The sequence below is a fragment of the Theobroma cacao genome, chromosome 9, assembly GCF_000208745.1.
Source record: "Theobroma cacao cultivar B97-61/B2 chromosome 9, Criollo_cocoa_genome_V2, whole genome shotgun sequence".
In the NCBI taxonomy this organism is placed as follows: domain Eukaryota; kingdom Viridiplantae; phylum Streptophyta; class Magnoliopsida; order Malvales; family Malvaceae; genus Theobroma; species Theobroma cacao.
In genome coordinates, this window is record NC_030858.1 from 25,453,827 (window position 1) to 25,466,370 (window position 12,544).

At 35.0% G+C, this 12,544-nt stretch overlaps 1 protein-coding gene across 2 annotated transcripts; it reads right to left on the bottom strand.

Moving 5' to 3' along the window:
* On the bottom strand, window positions 4,204-12,130 carry LOC18589651. 2 transcript variants are annotated; one of them, XM_018127949.1, is made up of 17 exons: window positions 11,408-12,130; window positions 10,619-10,747; window positions 10,450-10,523; window positions 10,291-10,360; window positions 10,159-10,214; window positions 9,471-9,542; window positions 9,207-9,301; window positions 9,048-9,114; window positions 8,830-8,959; window positions 8,505-8,723; window positions 8,279-8,418; window positions 7,017-7,191; window positions 6,828-6,918; window positions 6,429-6,586; window positions 5,014-5,202; window positions 4,666-4,767; window positions 4,204-4,467 (listed from the first exon to the last, which is right to left on the bottom strand). In XM_018127949.1, exons 1-16 carry the CDS (start codon window positions 11,804-11,806, stop codon window positions 4,708-4,710), a joined length of 2,124 nt encoding a protein of 707 aa, XP_017983438.1. In that variant the 5' UTR covers window positions 11,807-12,130; the 3' UTR covers window positions 4,204-4,467; window positions 4,666-4,707. The 2 variants fall into 2 exon arrangements, with proteins under 2 accessions (XP_017983438.1, XP_017983437.1); XM_018127948.1 differs by lacking the exon at window positions 4,204-4,467 and having other exon boundaries at window positions 4,477-4,767.

Genomic DNA, 12,544 nt, shown 5'->3' on the forward strand with positions numbered 1-12,544 from the left:
TTTTTCTACCACTCAATCCTCTTCACTTATCCATGTCTTCCATGAAATTTCTAGACTTTTCCAAAGTTTTGGTGGGGTAAATTTTTAAAAATTACACTTTTACCCCCGTAAAGTGAAAAATTACATTTTTGCCCCAAAAACTGAAAAATTGCCCATAGACATATTTTTCATCCCTTATACTCATACCATTCTCCAATTTGTCAAATGTGATCTAAATTCTCTCAAAATCTCAAAATTTGTCCGTGGGTAGAAAAATTACGATTTTACCCCTAAATAGTGAAAATTTCGATTTGACTACGAATTGATCCTTGAACTCCGAATTACCATTTTGAGTCATCCCTGAACTGTGAAACTCTTAATTTCATCTTAAAATTTCTATTTGAACTAGTTCGAGGCTTAATCGACTCAATAGTACCATTAGGGGCAATATCATATTTTAACGATTTCTCGAACTTCCTAAATATACAAACATTCTATCGAGCATGTGAATGACATTATAATTATTTTACAAAGTAGGGTTTGACACCACTTAACATCCAAGTCACCCCTGACCTAGCCATAATCTATTTAATATCTTCCCATGCCCCATCTCTTTCACTTTCAGCATTTGGTATGTAAATATTACCGAAACCACACTTAATACCCGAAGCTTTAATCTACTCTATCATAATAATAAAATTTTGTTGCAAAACAATGTTATCCAATCTAAACTAAATCTCTTTCCATATTCTCAATAACCTTTCGAATCTGCTTTTAGATTTCATAGCCTTGCTGCACACCTTATCCTTTGGCCATAGGTGTTCGAACAACCCTTTATATAGATTTTGCAATTTAGTCTCCTGGATAAACACAATGTTGGGTTTGGTTTTCCTTATTAATCTCTTTAATGCAATTTTCTTTTCCCCTTGCTAATTCCTCTAATGTTCCAGGAAAAAATAATCATAACAACTTAAACTCACAATCATAAGATTATACTTGACCTTACTTGGCCTCCTCAACTTTGCCTTTTCCCTACATTAATTTCAGTATAAACCCACAACACTTCTTCCACATCATCCATGTATTCAAGCCTAAGATTGTTGCTCACTATCAATGTTGCTACAGCCTCACTCCTTATGGCCTCATTTTCAAACACTGTTTCATTTCCACAATCTAATTCCCTTCTTTTATTATTGCCAGAAAACCCTTTTTCCTTATTCTCGAAATCATAATTTTTTAATCCTTTCCTTATTTTCTCCTTCCTCATCTCTCGCATTGCTCCCTCTTTTCTCTTTCTTTCTTGTGTTTAGTTAGTTCACTTGTTTGTAGTTCAATTTCCTCACCTATTCCCTACAACTCTCAAATTTCATCCTCTATTGATACTCATCATCCCCATTTTCCTCTCAATAACCTCTTCATCTCATGGGCCACTTACCCTTCGAAGCTCTAGTGTCAATTGTTGTCTCTAACTTTTCTATTCTCTCTTTCTTTTGTTGCCTTTTTAACCTTCACTTTGGTGTTGCTTTTCTTTCTCCTTTTTTTTATTTGTCACCAACTCTCTAAGGAGAACATCACTAGATATCAATAGCCTAAGGTCTTTAAATCTCTTTTCTTGTGATTTTTTCCTTCCTTTAAACATCATCTCTTCTCTATCGTTCCTTTCCTCCATTAAGTACCAAGATTTCCCCACACTGCCATTTAGCTCACTTTTGGAAACCTCACCTACCGTAGCCTTTCTTCCCTTAAATAAAGTTGTCTCCCTTACATTGTTACTTTCTTTGTGTCTTCTTTCATGTCATTTTGTTTTAACAGCCTTTTTGCTACACTCACCTGGCCCTTCAAAGAAGAACCCACCTTGCCAGCCTATATTACCCCACTTTTTTGACCTTTAGGATTGAGGTACCCCTTATAATGGAGCTCATTACTATCATCTAAAAATTCCTCTTGAGTTGACCCATTCCCACCACTTTCATAGCCCAACTCTACTTTTTTTTTTTTTACCTTTGGGTCCACTTAGCATTTTAACGTTTTCTCTTTGACTTTTAAGAGGCTCATTTTCCTGTCTTAAGACCACGTGGTTTTGGACGATAGAGGCCTATCCCTTTTCCCCTTTTTCCATCTTTACTTGAATTTTTTGAATTTCCCTCCACTATTCGCCTTTTTCCACTTTGACCTTGTTCCTTGAGCCTATCACCCTTTTTAGGAATAGTGAGAATTGACCTCTTTTTGGTTGGCCCACTCTTTTTTGCCACTGCCTTTTTTATTTTGCTTTTTTTGGGACTGATCTCAACCCCAGTTTCCTTGACAACTGCCACGTCCCCCTCATCAACGGTGTTCTCATCATTTTTTCCACCGTTCCTATTCACCCCCTTGTTTTTCTTCCCACACAGCTTAGTCACCGTCTAAGACCTCGTTGTCGAAATTTGGTAGTTTAGCTTAATCACATCTATGCCTACTACATAAGCTCTCAATGTGAATATAACCCCATTAACTTGGAACTGAGGGCACATCGGCACTTTTCTTCGACTAGATACTTCAGCCTTTATCATTGCATAGTCAAGAGGACTTCTCCTCTTAGTTGCCTAATCAACCTTAATAAACTGCCCCCAACTATCACCCAGTTCTTTGAAGATTTTAATGTGCCATAGTTGAGCTGGGATCTCTTCAACTTTTACCTAGATCCTATACTTTCGGTTGTCTCTCTTAATATTATAAGGATTTAAGTATTCAAACCACGACTCGAAAATTTTCAATTATTGTTCAAGTAGGGTCTTTATAACGCCTTTTATGACCAAAGGTGATGATAACATTGAACCCCTTTGTCGGCCTCTCAGTTGTTGTAACTCGTTTTCTAGACAAAAAGCTTTCTAACTCATTACAACATATGGGCTTACGTACGTATCTTGTGGCACTACGCTGCAGCCACCCTACTTCCTCCTCTTTAATCGGCACCCATACCTCTTCAAGTTTTCTTATTGACAGCCTTGCATTAACCCTCTTGCCTTCCCTTTCCAGTTCCATTGTTCCTTCCTTTAGATGTCTATCTTCACCATTAGCCATCACTTTTTTGAAAGATCTCATCACTCTACCTTTTGATTCCATGACCATGTCTCCCTTGGTTTCCTTATCTTCATCGTTACTAGTCTCCCTTGGCTTATTGACTTTTTTAATGCGAAGAAACCTACCCTTTAGCCTCATATTCTACCCATATTGGATTGCATTTGTAAGTTTGACTCGATATTGGCACCTTACAAAAGCATATTTTGCTACCCCATAGGGATGAAAAGGTCGACAACCACCTCGAATTGATTGAAGAACACCTTCAATTCCCTCCACATTGCCTTTCCATCAATGTTGTCAACAAAGGCCGTAAGACGTTCTTTCTCCAGCATTCCAAATCTTTTTTGACCTTCCTTACCTAACCTCTAGTATCCTTTCTCATCTCCCCCATAACCCTACCCACCCCTTTCCCTTTACGATCACCCAACCTGTCAACAAACCTAGGTCTTTCACATTCTCTCTCTTTTTTTCTTTTTGTGACTTGGAGGATGTTTTTAATAAAAGGCCTTTACTTATAGTAAGGTTTGCAATACATGAAAATGTTTTTATCTGCAAATGATTATCTTGATAAGAAGATTTGCTTGATAAGCTTACGAAAGCGAGTTTTTTCAAATAATTTCCTAAGTGAGAGAGTATCTCGTATCCCACTAGTATGATGGGTGATTTTAAAAAATATTTTCGATAAAAAGTTTTGATTTGCCATTCATTAAATCAAGATTTATACCATTCATTCCATGATTGCATATCATATAAATAAACTAAATAATGAACTTTAGCTTACAAATAAAAATTAAAAAAATATTAATGATTAAAAAAATATAAAAATAAAATTAAAAGTTAATATTAAAATAAGATAACGCATCATTAAACCATTCGTTAAACAAGGATCACAAGGTGTCAAACCAAATTATTATTCTTTAAACAGACCTAAAATCAATTTAAAATTTCATCGAATAAAATGAATTTAATTGCAACTCTCGAATCCACACGTCACGATACAAGTCATTTCCAAAAAATTATCATATCAAATTTTAATCATAGGTGAGTCATAAAAGATGAGTATTCTTATTAAAGCTTATATTTATGTAAATATTTATAAATTTTCTAAAATTTAATCTTTGTTCTTTTTATATTTAAAATTATTAAATTAATATATGATATTGACAATACCGTTTTTTTTATGTGAAATCATCATTCTAAATTTGTTAAATAACCATGTAAGATTCATAACCTACAAAACAATTGAATGATGCTTAGGCATGGGAGTTGGGTGGTTTTGTGAATTGTTTGAGTTGAGAGGCAAAGTGAAAGTGTGATCAGTCTTAAATGGTTGAATATGGGTTTGCTCGAGGCTGAGAGGAACTCTTCATAGCATTGGCAGCAGCTGAACCCACTAGGAGATTACTTCAATCTCGAGCCATCAAAAGGCTACAAGAATGAACAACCTTATCAACCCAACACATACTTCATTTAAGAAATATATATGAATATGATACATCATTATAAAGTACACAATTCCCTTGCACTTGACTTAAATTCCTATCCATCCTTTACATTTAACATGAGATCCCAAATTTAAAATAAAAACACAGACGTTAAAAATTAAACTAGGCAAGGAAAACATACTCCATTTTTTCCTCCCCACAAAAATTCCCACCAGTCACTGACTCAGGATACAGTCCTTCCATAGCACAGACAGGCCAGATAGAGATTTTTTGCCCATTTTTCCTACACATGAAAACAATATAAACATATAAATCACAACATAGATTGAAACTACAATAAAAACTAATATGTTCATATAGATTGCAACTCATTTAACTATCACAAGTATAACATAATGGAAATGCCAAAAAGAAGAAAAAGAAAAAAAAAAACGTACATAATCTTGCAAGACCAACTAAAACTACTTATATGGTACTCCAAACATAAGTTTTAAAACATAGAGCATTACACAAGTAACAGAACCATTACCTTAACATGTGTGCTGGGAAATTGAGATGTACGTAAAGTTTCTTGAGTTTCATCTCCAGGTTTGCGCTTAGGGATGCTTAAGATTAGAGCAGCTTGATCAGAAGTTGCAGCTGTTGATGTAATTCTATAACCATTATCCCAACGTCTATGGATACCCTCACTTGGATAGAGAAAATCAAGTTCCACAACCTATAGGACCCATCGACAATATTTAATAAGATAGTAAATGCATGTGAGAAAGGATGGAGTGAATTCAAACTATAAACACATTCAGGGCCACCACCGTATTATGTTTTTGTTAGATTACTAGCAAATTTATAAGAGAAATGGGTGGCAAAAGAAATACCTCTTTTCAGTTTTTACCTTTTCATGTTGCACCTAAAATTTTCTTTTAATTATCACAATCCTCTAGTATAATATTTAATTTTACATACCACTTCTTTTTTATATTAAAAATGTTATAAACCAATATAAAATTTTGCAGTAAAAGATTTGCATTATTTTCTGACCTATTACATATTTCATAATTTTACGTGTCAAATAATATTTAGATAAATATAAACATTGATTTTAATCAAAATATAAATACCATCTTCTAAAGTTATAATGCTCATATGGTTGTAAAACATTGGTTTTAATCAAAAGATAAATACCATCTTCTAAAGTTATAATGCCCATATGGTTGTAAAACATCGATTTTAATCAAAATATAACTACCATCTTCTAAAGTTATAATGCTCATATGGTTGTAATTATTATGAAGGCACATGTTAAATAATTAATCACTGTTTAATACATGATTCACATGCAGAGCACAAAGACCTAGTATCATGTAAATCCATCTTATGCAATGGATTTATACAATTTGCCTACTCCAATCAGAATAAAGCTGGTTTTAAACAGAGAAAACTAGCTACTTTTGGGGCAACAACAGAGCTATAAACCCACATTACTTTCAGATCAATTAAAATTGCATTTTCACTGAAAAAGCCATGTCCCACATGTAAACAAAATTGAACCAGAAGTTCAGATTTGGCAGTGCATAAAGGTTTATCACCTCAACCTCATTTTCTTGAAACACGCAAGCAAGTATTTACTAAAACCTTTATTAGGACACAGCAGTAATTGTGAGACAAGCAAATGCTCAAAAGAAAAGAGAAAATAAACAGGACATTTTCAAATTCAAGAAGACACCAAGCACAAAAATGATAAAAACCAAAGGGAAGAGTGGAAAATAAAGACAATGATCACTCCTGAAGCAAAATGGAAGACATTGTTATTGACTGACTTCCAATTCAATTAGAATTCAAACAAACAAAAAGAACCATTGATCAATAGCCATAAAAAATTGGCATAAAGAATCCACTCTAATAAAAGACAATAGAAATAATTGTGTATTGCAACTGAGATCAAACCTGATCACTGAAGCCTGCATTGCGAGACATAACAACACCCCATCGGCTTCCAGCAGTTGCCATCGAGGTGACATAGAAACCCTCTCTCCACTTTTTGTTTATCCACTTGAAGGGGAAAGAGTCACTTACTTTGTAAGATTGTTGAGTGTATTGGGTGCCTAAAAAGATAATCATAATTCAGAAATCTTGAGCCATAAAAGCAAATGGAAAAAGGCAGTTGCTAATCCGATCTTATCAATCCATTAGAAGCATTTATGTAAAAGCTCCATGTTTGAATCTGCATACTAAGTGAAATGTGCCATTCAGGTTGCATGTAAAATATTTTAGCTAAGTTGTAGAACATATGGCTGAGAAAACAGGTCTTGTATGCAATTTAGACAAATCAGAATTGAAACTGACCTTTGGACATAACAACAAGGGAGCTTCCACTGCTAGAACCAGCAATAGCGCTAATGTAATAGTTCTTCTCCCACTGATCCATGATCCACTCCTGTATATTATGAAGAAAGAATCATTTCTTAATATAAAAACTTTTGTTACAATAGGAAAAGAAAATAGCAGTTACAACAATATACAATAGGAGGTCACCTTGTGCAAGAAGGAAGGTGAAAGTTCATAAACTTGGTGTGTGAAACCAGTCCCAGCATCCATAATTAATGCCCAAAGATTGGTACAAGATGCTACACAACTTATTAGCAGACCATCTGCCATTCCTTTCTCCACATGTTGAGCCAACCTTGCATCAGCCACATTGTAATGGTACCTAATGCATGATAATGACACAGTTAAAATGAAACATCACATAAAGAAAGCTAGTATGTATAAACAATTTTTTTTCTCCTTATTATGGTCTACATGCTGATCATACTCCAGCCAAACTGAAAAAAAAAAAAAAAAAAAGCAGGAAATGGACCAAGTAGGTTTTTCATCAAAGGACATATATTTTCATCACTTGGTAAAAAATTATACCACAGGATAAATCTGTAGCATAAATGGAAAGTCCAAACTAATCCAAATATATTACTTAAGATTCTATTAAATAACAAAATCATGTTTGATTATAAATGAGCTAATAGTTAAAATCTAACACATACTTAAAAGTAAGTGTTCCATTTAAAAGTAAAATCATGAATTTTGCAAATCACAAAAATTAAATTTTTGATCATTACAAAAATAATTAACTTTTCTGTATCCAAACATTTTTCATTTTTTGCTTCTTTTGTTTTTAGAAGCAAAAAGCATGTAACAACAGTAACAACCACAGTCTACAATTACTAGGGGCTATATTGAAGTGCAGTTCACAAGATAAGGCAAATCAAGAATCAAAATCAAATGATATTACTAAAGTCATTTTGAAAAGAAATGTCTCAGCATCTTTAACAAGATTACAGTACATATCAGCTTTCATTTCTTTTAAAGCTTTATACTTGTCCTCTTTTGTCCTTTTTCACAAAGCTTTAATGGAACCTTCATAAGACCCACTAATTACTGACAGTTTAAGCTTCAAATAAGGACCAAAACGATTCTCTTTGATTTGTAATAAAAAATTTTATCCATCAATGGGCTTCAGTATAAATACAGTTGCATTTCTTAAAAATCATTAGTTCTGATTGTCACAGCCCTCTAGAGACAGGTGCATTCACCTTCCAAAGCTATTTTATAGACCAACATCATTTTCGTTATAGCTGTCCAACTAAATAAGTAGAAGACAATGCAACAGCCATTCAGGATCAAAAGCAGTATAAGGCAAAATGGGAAAAAAAAATTGTACTATTTCTATTGTCTTTAATTAAAATAATATAAATCTGCAATCAAAATAAGCTATGAGAATGAAAACTACTCCAAAATACCTCTGCTTCATTGGAAGTCTTGCATTGTAGACTGAAATCCACTGCGTAGCAGGAACTCCAAGACGAACCTTCTTCTTGGGTTGACCATCTTCTTCATCTATGTTTAACCTACCTCGCTTTTGGCCTACTTGATAAATAATCTACCAAATTTTCATAATTATTATTAATCTGTCAACAGATTTTCTTTTAGAGAATCTTAAATATAGTTAAGTATACACAAAAATACCTTTTGAGCACCATCAGTGTTTATTGGTCTTATAGCTGGATTTGGTCCCATCAAACCCTCAAATAAAGATATTAGTTTGGAGTAGTTGGGCTCCTCATCAAATTTCATGTTCACCACAATCTCAAGAAACTGTCTTAGAGGTGGAGGGCAGAAGCAGCAAAGCATTTCAGGTGATGTTGCCATTTTCTTTTTGCAGACTAAGAAGGATTTGTTGTCACCCTGGCATTTGGAAAGTAAAAGAAAGAACAAGAAAACAAAGTAGAATATGAATGCTATCATATGCCTCTGATAAGCAACTCCACTATGATGATTATATCAGCCATACCTGATAGCCCTGCCACGGTAATCGACCTCGATGTAGGAATATGAGTGTATATGCAAGAGACTCAAGATCATCTCTTCTACTGGCAGTTCTACCCAAATGAGCATGAACACTTGCATATCGAACAGTTCCTCTGGTGAAAATGAAAATTACAGAACAAAAGAATATCAGCAAGAGAGTTGATCATAAACAAGTCTCCAACTAGACAAACATTAGCTCACCTAAACATATCAGGACGTTGATCATAATCAACATGCAGCCCACTGCTGCTATCTTTCCACTTTGTTGCTGCAACGTGTAGTGTAGACAAAACATAAGAAAAGAACCTAAAAGGAAAGCATAAAAAGAGATACCATAGGGATAAAATGAAATTTACTCGCCTAATCCAAGGTCAACAAGAAACAACTTTTTCTCTTGTGGTGTAGATGGCTGACCAAGTAAAAAGTTCTCAGGCTTAACATCCCCATGCACATAACTGGTATCAAACAGGGTCAACATTCGAAGCAAAAGTTAGTAGAAGCAAAAGCAAAGAGTTCAAAAAGAGATAGATTTAACATTTAAGAAAGATACTCAGATCATAGTTTTACAGAATATTTATGAAAACTGGCATTCATACTATAACTCAAAATAATGCAATCACAAACCCTTTGGAGTGCATCTTCTCTAAGATTGACAGTGACTCTACCGCTATACAAGCTACCATTTCTGCAGACATCCTGCATGTGAAATTGAGAACAAAAATTAATATCTAAGTAGATGTCAAAGATCCCATACAAAGTAATACAATTGAAATAACTTTCATACACTTTCTTTTGCCCAGAAGGGTTAAGAAGACAATTTCATAGAGAACAAGCAGATCTTCAATCAGACACACCCCCAAAAGAAAAAATCCAAGAAAATCAGAGGCTTAAATGTTCAATTATATTTTTATACCTTCTTCAATTGGTTCTTTATTTTTCATTATTTTTATAATTTTTTATTGAATGAACGGGTGAAAAAGAGGGCCTGCCAGATCATTTTTCTTAAAACTAATCCAAGAAACAACCCTAGAGGAGAGATTTAACATAGCTCCCTAGTCAATAACTAACTTAAAAAGCCCAGGCTTGAACATATACCCTGAAAGTGTTTCTAGTGCAAAAATAAAGTGGTAAAATAGTAAGGGAGTATTTTGTTTCTTCAAACTGTTTATGGCGGAGAATATAAAAAATCAGTATTCTATCATGTAAGAACGAAGAGGTTTTGGACTTAATAAAGTGCTTCAGCTTATGTTATCTCTCATTTCTGAATAAGTAAACCATAGAAATAGCAAATGCAAGAAGACTGGTCACTCACGCTTGCCCTGAAGAATTCCAAACATCCCATAAGCTGGGCCCTAACATGTCCATAACCTGAAAATACATAAGTAGAAGTTAAGCCATGGATCTAGGATAGATAAATGAATAGAAGAAAAGCTGCAAATCATACCATCACATAATAGTCTCCTTGCTTTCCTTTATAGTGTACTTTGGGAACTCCATGGCTACCACCAAGAGCACTGTTCACCAAGAACTCAAACACATTGTGGTAGATAGTCGTAATTTGGAAATGTTCCAAACAAACTAACAAGGAAATAGAGCCACCTACTTGTAAACTTGCCATTCATATGGAGGACCATAATTACAACCTTTGCTGTTCCTATGCTCAAATTTCAGAGCTACCTAAACGAATGCAAAGTAATAACAAAACTTAAATTAAAACCAAGACCTGGGATGGTATAAACTTTCTATGGCTTATGGTAGTTAAAATGATTTACCTCCAGGGCTGCAGAACCAGTTGCGCGTTCATTTCCACCATTAACACGTCGTCCAACAAATACCTGACCAAATCCACCTTTACCAAGCTTTCTCTCTATCTTATATAAAGGTGATCCTCCAACTTGAACCTTACAAAGTCAAAAGGAAAACATATCCAAATAACCAAACTGAATAAATAATATCACAAAATTAGAAAACAAAGATGAGAAAGAAAGAAAAGGGGTGCAAGGAAAATGGTTTCTCACATTCCCTCTCTACCTTTCACTCGTTTGACAGTAGGAAAACAAGGAGAAGGAAGGAAAATGGGTGGATTTACACCTTTCCATTCCATCAAAATTCAGTCCTTCCACAAGTAGGAGGAAAAGATTCATTCAAACAAAATCAATCACTGAATTTAAAATTTTACTCCTAATTCTTTTCCTCCCTTCCATTTTCCATCTCTCTCATACCAAAATGAAAGAAGGGAAAACGAATTTCCTTCCCTTTTCCCTCTCCTCCATTTTCCTTCCAACCAAATGCAGTATTAGACTAGACAAAAAACCTGAAAAGTAATTGGCTCTCAACTCTCAAAACTTTCAGCAGACAGCAAACACCAAAAAAAAAAAGTTTAATTAGATCTTCAATGACAATATGAACGCGGAACCACAGCAAAAAAAAAAAAAAAACTGCCAAAACGCAAATACCAGAGAACCACAATCCTATCAATGGTAACCCAGCCGCAGAAACATTAAAAAAAGAAGAAGAAAGAACAACATCAACAAAATAACAAGGCAAAACCACAAGCATACCCTCTCTGGAAAAGGAGCAGTACTTCCCTCCTCTTCCTGTCCAGCAGCCTTGTTAGCGCTCAACCCACCGCTATCGTCCCCCATGACAGCACCCTTCTTTTCTAAATCACCTTTTACAAACTCCTTCTTCTCAATATCACTATCCCTCTCCGATATCACAATCACCGGATGATTATGATCCTCTCTAGCAGTCGCAGCTGCTACCAGCTGACGATGATCCTCCTCCTTTAATCTTTTCGCGGCCAATCTCGTCCTCGGCCTACCTCCCTCAGCAGCCGCGGCCGCGGCAGCACGTTTCCGGCCTTGATTCCGCTGCGGCGTTTGCTTTTGCTCTCGTTGTTGCTGCTGCTGCGCTATCGTGGCGCGGCCTCTACGGACTCCTTTTCGAAGCTCTGGCATTGCGTAAACCCCATGCAATTGAAACGAAACGCCAGTAATTCGATCATTGTATACTTTCTTCTACGATGCCAGCCATGAATGATTTTGTTAAAAGAAATGGGGAATTTCAAATTCCCTTTTACTGAATAAACAAGAAATTGAGAAACCGAATCGATCGATTAAATTGGGGGTGGTTATCTAATAATTGTGAGGATTCATACAAAGGGGGGATTTTCTCAAAGACCGCAGGATTAGGGTTAGGGTTCGGAGGGGAGGAAGAGGAAGAGGAAAAATTGGGAGAGAAATCAAAAGGGAGAGAGGAAAGAAGGTAGAGAGAGAGAAAAAGGAAGCAAACTACAAAAACTCCAAAGTCCAAGCTGTGGAGCGAATGGAATTCGGGTTTTGGGTTGCGGTGGGGCCAAACCTCAACCATTTGAGTCTATTTTCCCCGCCAGGTCAGCATTTTTTAAAGCAAAGGTCTTGACGTGGCAGCCTCGGTTTCATTTATCATTCAAAAATAAAAACAATTGATCATTCACGCTTTGGTAGCGTTTGATATTTTACAATGTAATGTGATTATAAGTAATATAATTATAGGAAAGATAATATTACAATGTTTGATATATAAGTAATATAATAATTAAAATGCAGAGAAGATAATATTGCAATGTTTGTTTCACAAGTACTTTACAAGGTATGTAATGTTAATTTTTAAAACTACCCTTATATATTAAAATATAAATTTAACATGTATTTTTT

Coding starts and splice junctions, on each gene's coding strand:
- LOC18589651 (XM_018127949.1), bottom strand. CDS start 11,806: ATGCCAGAGCTTCGAAAAGGAGTCCGTAGAGGCCGCGCCACGATAGCG. Junction 10,748..11,407: donor CTGCTCCTTTTCCAGAGAGG/GTATGCTTGTGG, acceptor TGACTTTGTAAG/GTTCAAGTTGGAGGATCACC. Junction 9,115..9,206: donor TCTTGTTGACCTTGGATTAG/GCGAGTAAATTT, acceptor TACACGTTGCAG/CAACAAAGTGGAAAGATAGC.